At 32.2% G+C, this 13,886-nt stretch overlaps 2 protein-coding genes across 2 annotated transcripts in view; one reads left to right on the top strand and one right to left on the bottom strand.

Moving 5' to 3' along the window:
• LOC106105546 (myotubularin-related protein 6) overlaps positions 1-3,383 on the bottom strand; it is a 32,878-nt gene extending 29,495 nt beyond the window's left edge. Inside the window, exon 1 of the mRNA XM_013285923.1 lies at positions 3,110-3,383. Coding sequence (XP_013141377.1) covers positions 3,110-3,133 — 24 coding nt within the window. The 5' untranslated portion in view covers positions 3,134-3,383. The remainder of the gene's footprint in view (positions 1-3,109) is intronic.
• Positions 3,384-3,655: 272 nt separating this feature from the next.
• On the top strand, positions 3,656-12,877 carry LOC106105611 (toll-interacting protein B-like). Its single transcript, XM_013286029.1, has 8 exons — positions 3,656-3,823; positions 4,430-4,543; positions 6,280-6,355; positions 10,008-10,119; positions 10,674-10,788; positions 11,254-11,340; positions 11,756-11,920; positions 12,234-12,877. Exons 1-8 carry the CDS (start codon positions 3,770-3,772, stop codon positions 12,342-12,344), a joined length of 834 nt encoding a protein of 277 aa, XP_013141483.1. The 5' UTR covers positions 3,656-3,769; the 3' UTR covers positions 12,345-12,877.
• Positions 12,878-13,886: the final 1,009 nt, after the last annotated feature.

Below are 13,886 nucleotides of genomic sequence, written 5' to 3' on the forward strand. Positions count from 1 at the left end.
ATGGTAGAAAATCAGTTCCTATTGCTACTGTATATTGGCAAACTAGTAATTTATATTCAGATTGTTTTACAATTAAATAGTCTGTTCTCTTTACGTCTAATTTACAAAATGTACTATGATTTTAAAGCTAAAATTTAGGTCTGTGGTTTAACATCTTCATTATATATTTCTGTAATTTGAAGTTCAAATCGTAACACACTTGTAGTGTTTATTTAAAAAGTATAGACTTTGGGGAATCGAGTTTAAGATTGCTATTATAAGTAAACATTCAAATAATTATTTTAATCATTTTGAGAGTGATTAAATATCACTTTCTATCTATTTTTCACGTAATCCGATGTCAACATCAATTGAAAATGTCTCAATAAAATCTATCACGTTGTCGAAGTTTCATAATACCGGTCAATCAACCACAAAAAGTACCGCTAACAAGCCAATAGACGAGTCAACTGTCCAATATCAAATCAGTTTTTTGGAACATAAAAAAAGCAAGATTAATAAAAAGAAATTGAATTACCAAAGTGCTATAAGGAGAATTATATTTACTTGTTTGAAATGTGTCCATTTTCATCATCATCATCATCTCCCCTGCCTTATCCTACTCTCGTAGGGTCGGCGCACCGGGATTTCGTTCTCCAAATAACTCTATCATCCGTCATCTGTTATCATTCCCTTCTTGATCATGTCACCTTTCACGCAATCCATCCATCTCTTTCTTGTTTCTCTACCGGTGTACCCCTCCACATTCATAACTAACGTTCGTCTTGTTACATGCGATTCACCCCTTCTCACAACATGCGCATCTAACCTTTTACTCCTGTTATTTTACTTTTCAAACATGATTTTTTTTATGTTTGAAAAACTAAAATAACTCGCATATCTGTGTGTTAAGAACATTATTTATTCTTTTTAATAACCCGGCTCATAATTAAGGTAATGGTTTCTCGCGCGTATGTAAGTTTGTTTAATGTGTGTGAGTTTGTATGTAAATACCATTGTGATGGACTATAGCCTAAACTTCTGAACCAATTTTGACGAGTAAGATGGAAATTAAAAAAATCTACTTGTCGTACTGGTACTAGTATCGACTACTCTGTTGTTTTCTTTTAATAGATACAAGGTTCTTTTAAGGACTACTCTATTAAGGTAATATACACTATAAAATATAGTAAACTTACCTAACACATTAAATTAATTGAAGTTCGATGTTCCCTTATCAAAACTCTCAGCATACAAGATACCAAATGCACTTCACTTAAATTAAACATTCAACTCTAACCTCTATCACCATTGTAATAAAATAATTCCTTACATAATACAAAATAAACGTACAATCAAAATGCCATTTCAAAGATCAACATTAATACAGAAACAGAACTAATTATCAATAATTGACTATTGATTTCTTTTTTAACAAGTGAACATAAATGAGATAAAACATAATGATTATTTATCCTGTATTTTTAGCTATACCAAAATAAGTAACACTTAGTAAAACTTATTGCCGGAAAAAAATCGCAAAATTTTTTAAATCAATTGATCGTTACTTAAGTGAAATGTAAATATATAAATCGTGTCCTTTTCACCTTTTTAGGTACAACTATAAAATAATTAAATATTCGTATTAAAAAAAAAACAAATATTACTAATTGATCAAGACATACAGCAACGTTGTAAAATTTTACTTCTTCTCACCTTTTCAGTAACGGCAAGGCCGGCAAACTCTTCCGGTGCAACGCAATCACCTTTCAGCCAGTTCGCCAGACGACCGAGCTCGCCGAGCATGTTCGACGGTGACAACGAACTTAATGCCATCTTATCTTAACCAAAGGACTTTCAAATTACAATAACAAACAAATAAGTCGGTCCGCGGCGAAAATCGATTTAATTTATACCAATAATCGATTAAAAATTCATCGTATTCAGCCAGTAATTACATTCGAAATTGAATTGAAACTTTTTTTAATTTATTTTTTATCTGTGATGTAATATATTTTTCCCGCCTTTTAGACAAATTGAAACCTACCCCTACCGTGACACGAAAGATACTAACAAAAATCGGAACCGCTGAAATCTCTCTCCCTAGTGAAATGTCCAGGTTACGACGCGAGCGGGCAAATTTGAGCTTTAACTCTACACCATTGAAACCATTTTCAAATAACAAAGGTCGCGCATGCGCGCCATCGTTTTTAGCGTAAACAAAATAAATTGCGTAAAATGAACCTCCATAATTTTAATTAAAGAGTAATAACGTAAAAAATTAATTCAAGATGAAAAATTACAACATTAATACTGTGAATTATTTTTATCAAGTATATCAAAAGCTGCAAAAACTAATAGTATTACAAAAATGGGCTTAAACTATCCTTAATATACCTATTTGACCCTCTCTCTTTCTTTCCTCTATATATGTGTACTTTCTTTCCTACTTCAAATTCTGTAACTTTTTAATAAAACAAGGGTGGATATATGATTTGCAGCACAAGCGGATGATTTAGGCTAGGTCTAGAGAGGGTTACCATATTTATTAACTAAGTGGAGGGATAAACTGCCTTTGCTCTGTCCCCTTGGCAAATTACATAAGCCTTACCGAATTTCCATAACACCTAGTTGTAAGATATGTTATTTTGTATTTAAATTGGTATTTTAGTATATTCATGGTACATATACAAGTTACTAGTTAATAACTATAGAATATAACTAAAACATCTGCATCATATACAATCTTGATAAGTCAAAATACATAAAAAATTAATAGCATTTAAAAGTCACTGAAAACACCAAAATTTAAGGAAAAGTAAGTTGTTTATATATCATTAGTAACAGCTGTACACTTATCAGTAAAGTAAATAATAAAATAGACAATCTTATTATTTACCAGTAAACTGGTGGCAACAGACAATATCAAATATTGTTCAATAATTGTAAATATATAGAATAATCTTAGAAATGTAATTGGAACACAGTTGTAATCGCAAATAACTAAACATTCTTATCAGTAAAATAAAGGAAACAATAACGCCCAATAATACTCATATTTACAGTAATCTAATCAAATTTTAATACTATTTTTAATATTTCTTAACATATTTAGTGTTTTCAATCTTACCTTAGGAGTTTTGATGATATCCATTACTGAATAACGCGTAAATCAATAACAAATACAAAATTCGTTCAATAACAAGGGAATATGTAAAGTTATATGTTCACTTGAATTAATCACACAAATGCATCATTAAACTTTTAACACGCTATTATAGTTTTGTGCAATATTGTACAAATAAACACAGATCCTTTAAAATAAACACCTCATTTAAATAAAAGATTTTAAATAGATACGAACGAAATCAAAAACTTTGACGTTGATGACAGAAGAATTTGACGTAGAAGTCCAAGACAGCTGTTGAGTGTGAGTTACGTTCGGAGTGGCGTAAGAATTTTGCAATTTTTCCCATTATTATGTTCTTTTTCCATTACCTATGTTAAAAAATTGTGCAATTACTTGATTAAGACACGTACTATTTAAAAAGCTCTGTCTCCATTAATTAATTTCAATAGAAATCATGAAAAATCGATTCACTGTCATGTCAAATAATCTTTAATATTATCTGTTGTATTTTGCATTTTACACCTGTCATTCCCTGTCATCTGTCATTTCATTTATTGATAAATTGATAAAAGAGAATAGACGTTCGCGAGATTTCTGTGCTGAAAAACATCTTTGTTAATACAATCTTTATTGGGAAGAAAGCAGATTGAAGTAGTGATCATGACTTCTACTTTACCTAATGAAGCTGATAGGAACGAGGAACGCCGACGTAGGGTGAGCTAAAATATTTAATAATGTATTGCAATATATTTTGTACTTAGGAATGATTCATGTTTTTGCGTTGTTTTCATATTAGTAATAATAATCTTATCAATTCTACAAAAATGTCTTGGTCAATATACTATTCAACAACAATTTACAGTATACAGAAAATAGAAAGAAATTGCGTCTTTGTTTGTTCGACATAAACTAGATCGAAATTAATGACCGAAGACCGGTTTCGGATGAAAATAACATTGCGCACGTAAGAGCTGCTTAATATGCATCTTGTTTTGATTCTATTTTGTTTTTTTGTGTGTAAAAACCTTGAAACAGTGAAAGTGTAATGTAGACAATTTCATCAAGATTGCTCAGACTTTATAAATTAATATACCTTTTGCAATGGATTAAAAAATAACAAATGGTTGACTAACACAATTTGATAGACTAACAAATTAAAAAAATACAAAATATAGAAAATTCGTTTATTGTAAGAAAATATATCCATTAAGAATTACACTTTGTTATAAAACATCAATAACCCTTATAAGATAAAAAAAATGTTATATATTCCTTATGTATACTGTTATAAAATTAATTAGATACATTTAAACCCTACAGTTGCTCTTGGGTCCGCTGCCTGCTGGGTTCCTGAGGGCTGATGGTACTGTAGACAATGTTGATGCAGATTACCAGGCTGCCCTCGCTCTGCAACAACAACTCAGTGGAGCTACTGTAAGTATAGTTAACCCTTAATCCTAATTTCAACAGAATTTTTGTAGCAAAGATATATGTATACACAGTAAAATCAAAATCTCACATATTTTTCTCTAAACAAGTTCAGTAGATTTTCTAAATTAGTTGTACAACACACTATTGAATTAAGGGTTAATTTGATGGAGTTTTTTTATAGCAAAAAAACTGGTTTTTTTTTGTTATCATATTTTTGGATATACAGTAAACTAGTTTAGTAGATTTTTAAATTAGTTGTTTGTCACACTGGACACAGATTAAAAGAAGGTTAGAATTTATTATCTTAACATGTATCACATGAGTGACAACTGATATGATGGAAGAGACACCTGGAGGATGAAAACCTGTTGCTGATCTTACCAGAGTGGAATAAGATGAGGAAGATGATGATGATGAACATTCATTTGAACCCAATTGATGACATTTCTTGTCATATGTCTTGAAACACATAACTGTTTTCTTTAGAATGGTTTTTTATAACATTATAGCCTTTACATCTCCTTAATTTTATAAAGTAATGTGGCAAACGAGCAAGCGGCCATCAGAATCCACTGAAATGGCAAGAGACCGCTGCCCTCCTCTCTGTCCTTCTCTTTTTAAATCTCCTTCATGCTGTTACAAATAACTTAGCACAAACATTTCTTAATACATTTTAAATTTCTAGAGTTTTATTTGGCATAAGTTGTTTTATCTAATATTGTATCCTGGATACTGCTAGCAGTGCACTGTTTAAAAATGTTTGTTATCTATTTACAAGAATAAAACACAAATCAATATTTTTCATTGTAAACTGTTCTATCATACAAGTAAGAGTCAAGCATCCATTTTTAGATTGATTAAAATTCAAAAATATTCTAAATGCAAATTGTATAACTCTTAAGAAGCACTCCATCTAAAAATGGAAACCGCTGAAGCCACTTTTTCTTAAGTATGCCTTTAAGATTATTAAAAAATTTTACTATATTAACAATTAAGTATTGTCACTACTTCATCTATTGATGAGTAACGTAATTCATATCCGAAGAAAAATCGAGCTGTTTCCAGAATGTTCGATCGCGGCCACTAGCAAAAATGACGTTCGCCAAAAGATGTCTGGAATATTCGAAACGGCATCGAGAATGTTCCATTATAAAATGTATGTAATTCAGACTATCGAGAAAGTTCTGGAATAAAATGACAAATGAATAACGACAAGAAGTTCAAGGCGTTTTAACTCTATCATCCACGCTCGTAACAGTATATTGACATTTTAAACAATATGAAATAGGTATTATTAATTTTAAACAATATAATGGTTTTAAGACCTTTGATTATTTTTAATAGACATTACCAAAAGACTATCATTCAACCTGACCTTGTCCCTATTGAGGAGCACAGTATGTACTCCTCCATATGTCTATCAGCTGTCATGTTTAAATTCTTACACATATCCTGTTTAAATATACTTTCTTTAGGGCCTGTCCCACCAAATTGTAAATTGTCTGATAACAATCTAATGTGTAAAATATGTGATGTAAATATCAGATTTTGTTCCCTTATCTGACAGTGACATTTTTAAGCTATCTGAGCCTCTGTCAGCCAGTGGTGGGATAACCTCTTAGTTGTCCTTAATTGTGTATTTACAAAGGTAGAGTTTTGTAGCTATACAATTATTATTACAAAATAATCATTTTTCTATCCATGTATTTTTAGTTAGTGTAATGAGGTTATTGTTTTAGGTACCCGCTACTGGACCTCCTCTGACTGCCAGACTCAGCATTACTATAGCTCAAGCTAAGCTATCTAAAAATTATGGTAAGTTTTTATAAGAATTTTGTAAACAATAATCTTACAAGAACTGTAATCAATTTATATGTAACCGACTTTCCAAAAGAAGTATGTAAATTTGTCTGTTTTTTTGTTACTGAATACTCATGTAGAAAGAAATATATTTTTATAATTTTTTTTATTTAGATTTTAGAGACTACAATTTAATATAAATCTTAAGTAAGTTTTAATATCTTGGTCGTAAATGCAACTAGTTCTACTAGTGGGCTTGTTAAGAGAAATCATACTTTCCAGCTATAAAAGCGGGTACGCATTAAGTGTTAACCGTGGGTTTCCACTACCAATACATATGTACAAAAACGTAATGAAAGCATTGTGTTTCGGTAATAGGAGCTCACAGGGAAACACACTTTTGTGTGAATGATGAATGTGCATCCATACACATGTGCAATAGATATAAAGTGATATTGAAAAATATATATTTATAGTACACGAGCTGTTGCCCGCGACTTCGTCCGCGTGGTATTAGAAAACATACAAACTATATAAATTACAAAAAGTTACGTATCCCGCGTGAACCGGACATTTCTCGGGGATGAAGCTTATCCCATGTGTACTCCGGACTTTGTTTTATATTTGTGCCAAATTTCAATAAGATATGTTGAACCGTTGCAGAATAATCGAGTAAACATTAAAAAAACTAAATTAATGAATTCCACAGGAACCGTAACTATTCCCGAGATAAAAAGTATGCATCCAGACTATGCTCTAAACCTGTGCCAAATTTCATAGAGATCCGTTCAGCCGTTTAGGCTACAAACGCTAACAAACATCCATCCATCCATCCATCTAAACTTTCGCATTTATAATATTAGTAAGAAGTAAGATTAGTAAGATTACTTTGTATAAAGATTTTATAATCATACTTACTAATATTATAAACGCGAAAGTTTAGATGGATGGATGTTTGTTAAAGTTTGTAGCCTACACAGTTGGATCTTTATGAAACATAAATGTAGATAATAGCCTGGAAGAACACAGGCTACATTCGTTGTTTTGAATTCCATGGAAGGAGTCGCGGGCGAAAGCTTTTTTTAAATTAATTATAAGACCGTGACATTCCTTATTTTTTTGAATTAATTTACTTCCATTTAACAAGAACCGAAACATTTATGTTAATGAGGTTATATTTTCAAATAGAGTTTTAACTAGCTTAAATAGTATTAGACTATTATAATGAACGTTTTATTTGAAAACATTTCGACAAAATTTTTCGCAATTTACAAACATGCAAATAAATTAAAATGTAAATTACTGGCTGTCGCTCGCAACTTCTTCCGTTTGGAATAAAAAAAACAAAAGTGAGTAGCCTATGTGTTCTTCCAAACTACCCTATACATTTATAACAAATTTCATCGAGATCCGTTCAGTTGTTTAGGCTATGAACTGTAACAAACACCCATCCATCTAAACTTTCGCATTTATAATATTAGTATGATCATAATTCATTCTTATATTTGTAAAGGTTGGATTGGTGTTTGTTACTACATATCTCTATAAATAGAATAACAAATCTCAATTAGATTTACCTAAGATGTAAAACATAGTCTGAAATGAAATGAAATGAAATAGCCTTTTATTCATAATAGCTTACAAAGAACTTATGAACTAGGTATACAGAGTTACACATTTATTTTTTCTTCGAAGCTATCTGTTTGCCAGTCGGCAAAGGCCTCCTCCATCATATTTATAATTCTAATTTATATTTTTATTATTTAATCTTGTTAATTTTGGTTTCTTCTGTATTCAGTTTTTATTTTTTGTAATGTAGTTGTCTATTTTTCCTCGTAATATTGATGAATATTTTGATTATAGTATATAGTATGTTTTCTTATAATGATGGAGGGTCGTGGTCTTCTATCCCCCACGATGACCAGTCGGCTTGGGGAATGATTTTGTTCTTCATTTTTATTTTATTATTTGTCAGATTTCTAAGTTTTTAAAACTTAAAACATAGTCTGCAAGAACATAAATACTACTTACTAAGTTTTTTTCTAATTCCACGAATGAAGTCACGGGCAGACATCAATAAAAATTCAATCCCTATTAGTGACTTTATTCCAATGAATAATTGGATTTTCCATTGTTAAATGACACATTACAATAAATAATAACTAAGATCTTATTACAATTTACATCTTGTACACCTGCTATTATGATTTATTTATTATACTAGCTTTCGCCCGCGTGAAAAAAAAAACTAAGTAGCTCATGTGTTCTTCCAGACAATACCAACATGCCAATTTCATCGTGATCCGTTCAGACGTTTAGACAAGCGACTAGCCCCGGCTTTGCACGGGTCCAATTCTAATACGAAAAATGTGTTTATTTACATCACATTAGAATGATTATTGAATTTTGACAGTGGTAGTGCCCGATTTAACATCTTAGCAGTGCAGGGCCGGCACACCGGTGTAATACCACACAGAAGACAGTCGTGAAATGGAAGCAATTCCGTGTTTCGTCTGATGAGTGTGGTGCCGGAGGCCTAATTTAAGTCCCTTTCTCTTTACCACCCTTTTCTTATAAGGAGAGGATGGGAAGGGAAAGTGGATTTGACGGTGGAGGAGATGCATAGGAAGGGGAAATATCCTCTTTATGTGTGTCTCTTCCTCCGTCGGATGAGGGTAGGCAACGCATCTTCAATTGCGGATGTCTATGGGCAGCGGTCGCTTCGCCATTTTGGCGGATTCAGGTGGCCGCTTGCTCGTTTGCCACCTTATGATATAAAAAAAAGAAACCTCTAAAATTATCGATATTTCTCTACTAATTAAATGTTTTTGAATCACTGTATTTAAAAAAAACTTAGCAGTTTTGTTTTATGTAGTGTTTTTCTAACCTAAACAGAAACCATTCATATTTATGTGGGTGTACGCGGAAATGTTTGATACTTAAAGAAGCCTAAGTAATTCTTAGAAGCCACTTGTACAAAATACACATAATACTTTCAACACTTTAAAAATTCCATATATTATTTTATAATCTGCTTTCATAGAAAGAAGCTTATGTTATATTTCAAATATTAATCTAGTATCGTTAAATATTGAAAAAAAAGTTACCTCTCTCTACCATATATAGTTACTAATACTAATGTATGTTAGTTTAGGATTCATATGAGAAATGTACAATAAGTAACGGTTTAAATAAAAAAAACATATTTACAGACGAATTGAGTACCTCCTTTTGGGAAGTCGGTCAATTATAAGAATAGCAGTAATGTGTGATATTTTATATAACAGGGGCCTATCATGTCGATAATATGACGAATATTTTCTCGCAATCTTTCGTAGTAGACCCCTGATGTTATAAACCAGATTGTATTGACATTTTAACTGCATATGTATACTTGTGGGACATCGGTATGAATGTCACCAACGTTTGCGTATAAAAAAAGGACGCTTGATTTCTTGTAGAGCACATATATTTCTCATATTATAGAATGGTACAATATAAATTACAGTCTAGAATAATATTCAACAGAGAGAAAGAAACCATGCTACCAATCTGACAGTTCTACCAAGCTTATACTGAGATTCAAAATGTAACTGCCGATAGCGCTAGTATAGAATTCGGTGCGAATGTGTTGCCACATATTAACGGCATTCGTTTGTCAACCCAGGTCTAACTCGAATGGACCCTTACGTGCGTCTTCGCGTGGGTCACTGCATATACGAGACCCAGACCGACCCCAGTGGTGGAAGAACTCCGCGTTGGAATAAAGTTATACATTGGTATGTTTTGACAAGACCGAAATCAATATTCAATCTCTACCTTTTAATAAACATTTTTACTTGACCTTAGTATTTTTAATAACAATTTAGCAATGAAGAGACATCTATCGTTTAGAGGAGTAACAATATTTTTTTATTAGTACTCTATTTCATTCAAAAATGATTGTCGATCCATTAAACCCCCTTACAAGAATTCCGTACCTCCATATAACGTCACATCTACCCCTTATAACACGATTTACGGTACTGCCCTATTGATAAACGTTTTACGCTTAGGATTCCGATAACATGGAACCATCAAACACGTTATGAGGTTTCAGGGGGTTTACTGTTTACATCAGTAATTCTCAACTACTCTGCTGCCAAATTTTGCATATTTTTGTCATAAACTATATATGCAGTGTGTAGTAAGTAAACAATTTTTATCTTTCTCTGTGTGTGCCTCTAAATTTTTAAGTCGTTAATTATGTGCCGCAACAAAAAAAGGTTGAGAATCACTGATTTACATTATAGAGGTGGTAATTTTATTCCAGTAATTAGGGTTTATTTTGCAGTTTACTCCCGCCCGGTGTCAACTCTATTTATTTAGAGATCTACGACGAATGCTCGTTTACAATGGACGAGTTAATCGCCTGGACTCACATCAATATCCCGCAAGCCGTGCTCAATGTTAGTAACACAATGTTTTCTTATATGTATGTATTAAATACCAGCTGTTCACATACGACTTCATTCATATAGAATTACAAAAAAAAAACATTTTATTGTTCAAATTATCAATTGCAAATGTCAAAATGACAAGACATGATGTCAGACCATGGCAACCTTGCTTCCTTGATGTTAGCAACAACTTAAGGTCTCTTTCCCACGTTAGGGTTTTTATCCAAAATATTTACCCCTAAGTTTAACGGCGTGAAAATATATAGCCTAAAGCGTGACGTAAGTGTAGGGCTTTTTATCAAAAAAAGAGTTATTCGAAAATATGGTGTAATTGCTGACATCTTAGACAACAAAGAAGTGTGTTTACGCTTTATTATAATAGTATAGATATTGTTATTGTTTGGCATGAGAGATTTCAATTAAAACAAACTGATACATTATTGATTGAATTCTATTTATTATATTATATTTCAGGGTGAAACACACGAGAATTGGTACCCTTTGAATGGTAAACAGGGAGATGGTAAAGAAGGGATGATCAACCTCGTGCTGAGCTACTCGGTAAGTACATGGATTAATTATTTTTTATAAGAGAATCAGATGCTTTTTTATATAACCAGAGAAACTAATGCTTTACAGGTCTTTAAAAAAGAAATATACTCGCTTCTTTAAAGACAAAAACAAATTAAGTGGTTATTACTATGATTTCATTGTAATTTTAACCAACAGTGTTATTAAAACTATTATTGTAATGTTACTATTATAAAAGCGAAGGTATGGATGGATGTTTGTTTGTTAGAGTTTGTAGCCTAAACTACTGAAAGGATCTCGATAAAATATGGCATACATATAGAGGGTAGTCTGAAAGTAGACATAGGCTACTTACTTTTTTTTTAATTCCACGCGCGCGGAGTCGCGGGCGAAAGCCAGTATCTGATTAGTCTCTTTATCAATACTAAATGTATCGTATATGAAGGTGGGTCCGGCGGCGGTAGCCACGTTCCCGCCAGTGCTGGTGGTGCCGAGCACTGGCATGGGGTACGCCGCCATGCCAGTGTACCCCGCGCCGCACCCCGCGCCCTACCCCGCACCGCAGCCGCAGCACCAGCAGCAGCAGCTCTCGCCTGAGCAGTTGCAACAGGTATGCAAAAGTCCTTATGTCTATGTTAATAAGGATCGATTTCAAATGAGTTAACGTGATAATGTTGGCCGACACCAAAGATCCAACAATAGTTGGAAACGACACTTTTTAATTGCAAATTAATTTTTAGAGCGAGCACACCTTTGACTAAACTATCGCACAACTGTTTAGTCTCGCTTTATCCTATGAGTTTTTATGGAGGTGCGCACACTACTCAATGTTTAGTCAAGAGTTTTAGGTCATTTACACATGTGAGAGTTAACTATGTTACCTTATTATTGTGTATTTTAACTTTCTTTTCTTTCATTATCAGATCGAGGAGATGTTCCCGAGCATCGAGAAGGATGTGATCAAGTCTGTGCTGGAGGCGAACCGCGGCGACAAGGACGCCACCATCAACTCTCTGCTGCAGATGTCTGAGTAACCCTCCGTATGTTCTCACTACACATGTCAAAGTTACCCCTCTTTATGTTCCGATAGTCCACATGTCAGAGTTAACACCGGTATGTTCTCATGTTTTTCACATTTCATAGTAACTTCCATGTATGTTGTAATATTTTACACATGTTAGAACCAACTTTCCGTATGTTCTCAATACACATGTCAGAGTAAACATCCGTATCTTTTAGACTTTACACACGTAAGAGTAAACTCGCCGTCTGTTCTCATATTTTACACATTTCACAGTAACTTCCATGTATGTTGTAATATTTTACGTATGTTAAAACCAACTTTTCGTATGTTCTCAATACATATGTCAGAGTAAACTCCCCATGTGTTCTCAGTACACATGTCAAAGTAACCTGACGGTATACACTCATACTTTACACATGTCAGAGTAAGCTCTTGTCTTGTTTGTCAAAAGAAACTACCCCATGCGGTATAAATGAAAAATGTATCCATAATTTTAAGTATATTATATTTTTAAATATTGTACATACATAATCGGAGCCTAAATTGCATTTAAAAATAAAATATTCACACACGCTTTTAAAAAGCTGATGTTAAAATAATTATATATTTGATTTTTTTTTAAATATTTACTACTTAAGGACACTTTATTCTTTTTTAATTTCATTATCGGTAACCCTTACGAAATAAAAAATCTTCATAATTAAGTTACTTTCAATTATACTATTTCTTGCCTTTAAATGTTAATAATGAGGTAAAAATTAAGGCTAAATAATAAAAAAAAATTAAAAATCCTTTAAAAACATCATAATGTAATAAAATAATTATTAGTGGTGTATACTATACTAATATAATAAAGCGTAAACACACACTTCTTTGTTGCCTAAGATGTCAGCAATTACAGCATATTTTTGAATAATTCTTTCTTTAATGAAAAGCCCTACATTTACGTCACGCTTTAGGCTATATATTTTCACGCCATTAAGCTTAGGGGGTAAATATTTTGGATAAAAACCCTAATGTGAGAGAGACCATAAGTTGCTACCAACATCAGGGAAGCAAGATTGACAAGGTTTGTCATGTCATTTCATTTTGACATTTGCAATTGATAATTAGACAAATGTGAAAAATAAAATTTTTATAATTTTATGCGGATGAAGTCGCATGGGAACAGCTAGTAGTTTAATAAAACTTGTTTATAACTATGTTAAATCAAAAGAAATATATAGCTATGCAATGCAATGTTTTATTATTTTTTTTAGTATGTTCTATGTTTTTTTGTATATTTTCCCGATCAAATCTATGTTTCGGTGCAAATTATGTGATATTTTCTTTACGTTTAGTAAATACGCGATTTATTTTATTTATGTTTCGTTTCATCGAATTATTACAAGTTAAAAACACATTCAAAGTTATCAGCAAAAATAGCACAGATTATCATATATTTAGTAATTAATAAAGCCTGCTACAGATTTAAGTATTGACAATCAACTGAACAGTCGCATTGATCAGTTAAAACTGTATGAAGGCATTAAAACTGTAGTTTTAACTAATT

This window comes from Papilio polytes, unplaced genomic scaffold (assembly GCF_000836215.1).
Source record: "Papilio polytes unplaced genomic scaffold, Ppol_1.0 DF822845.1, whole genome shotgun sequence".
NCBI lineage: Eukaryota > Metazoa > Arthropoda > Insecta > Lepidoptera > Papilionidae > Papilio > Papilio polytes.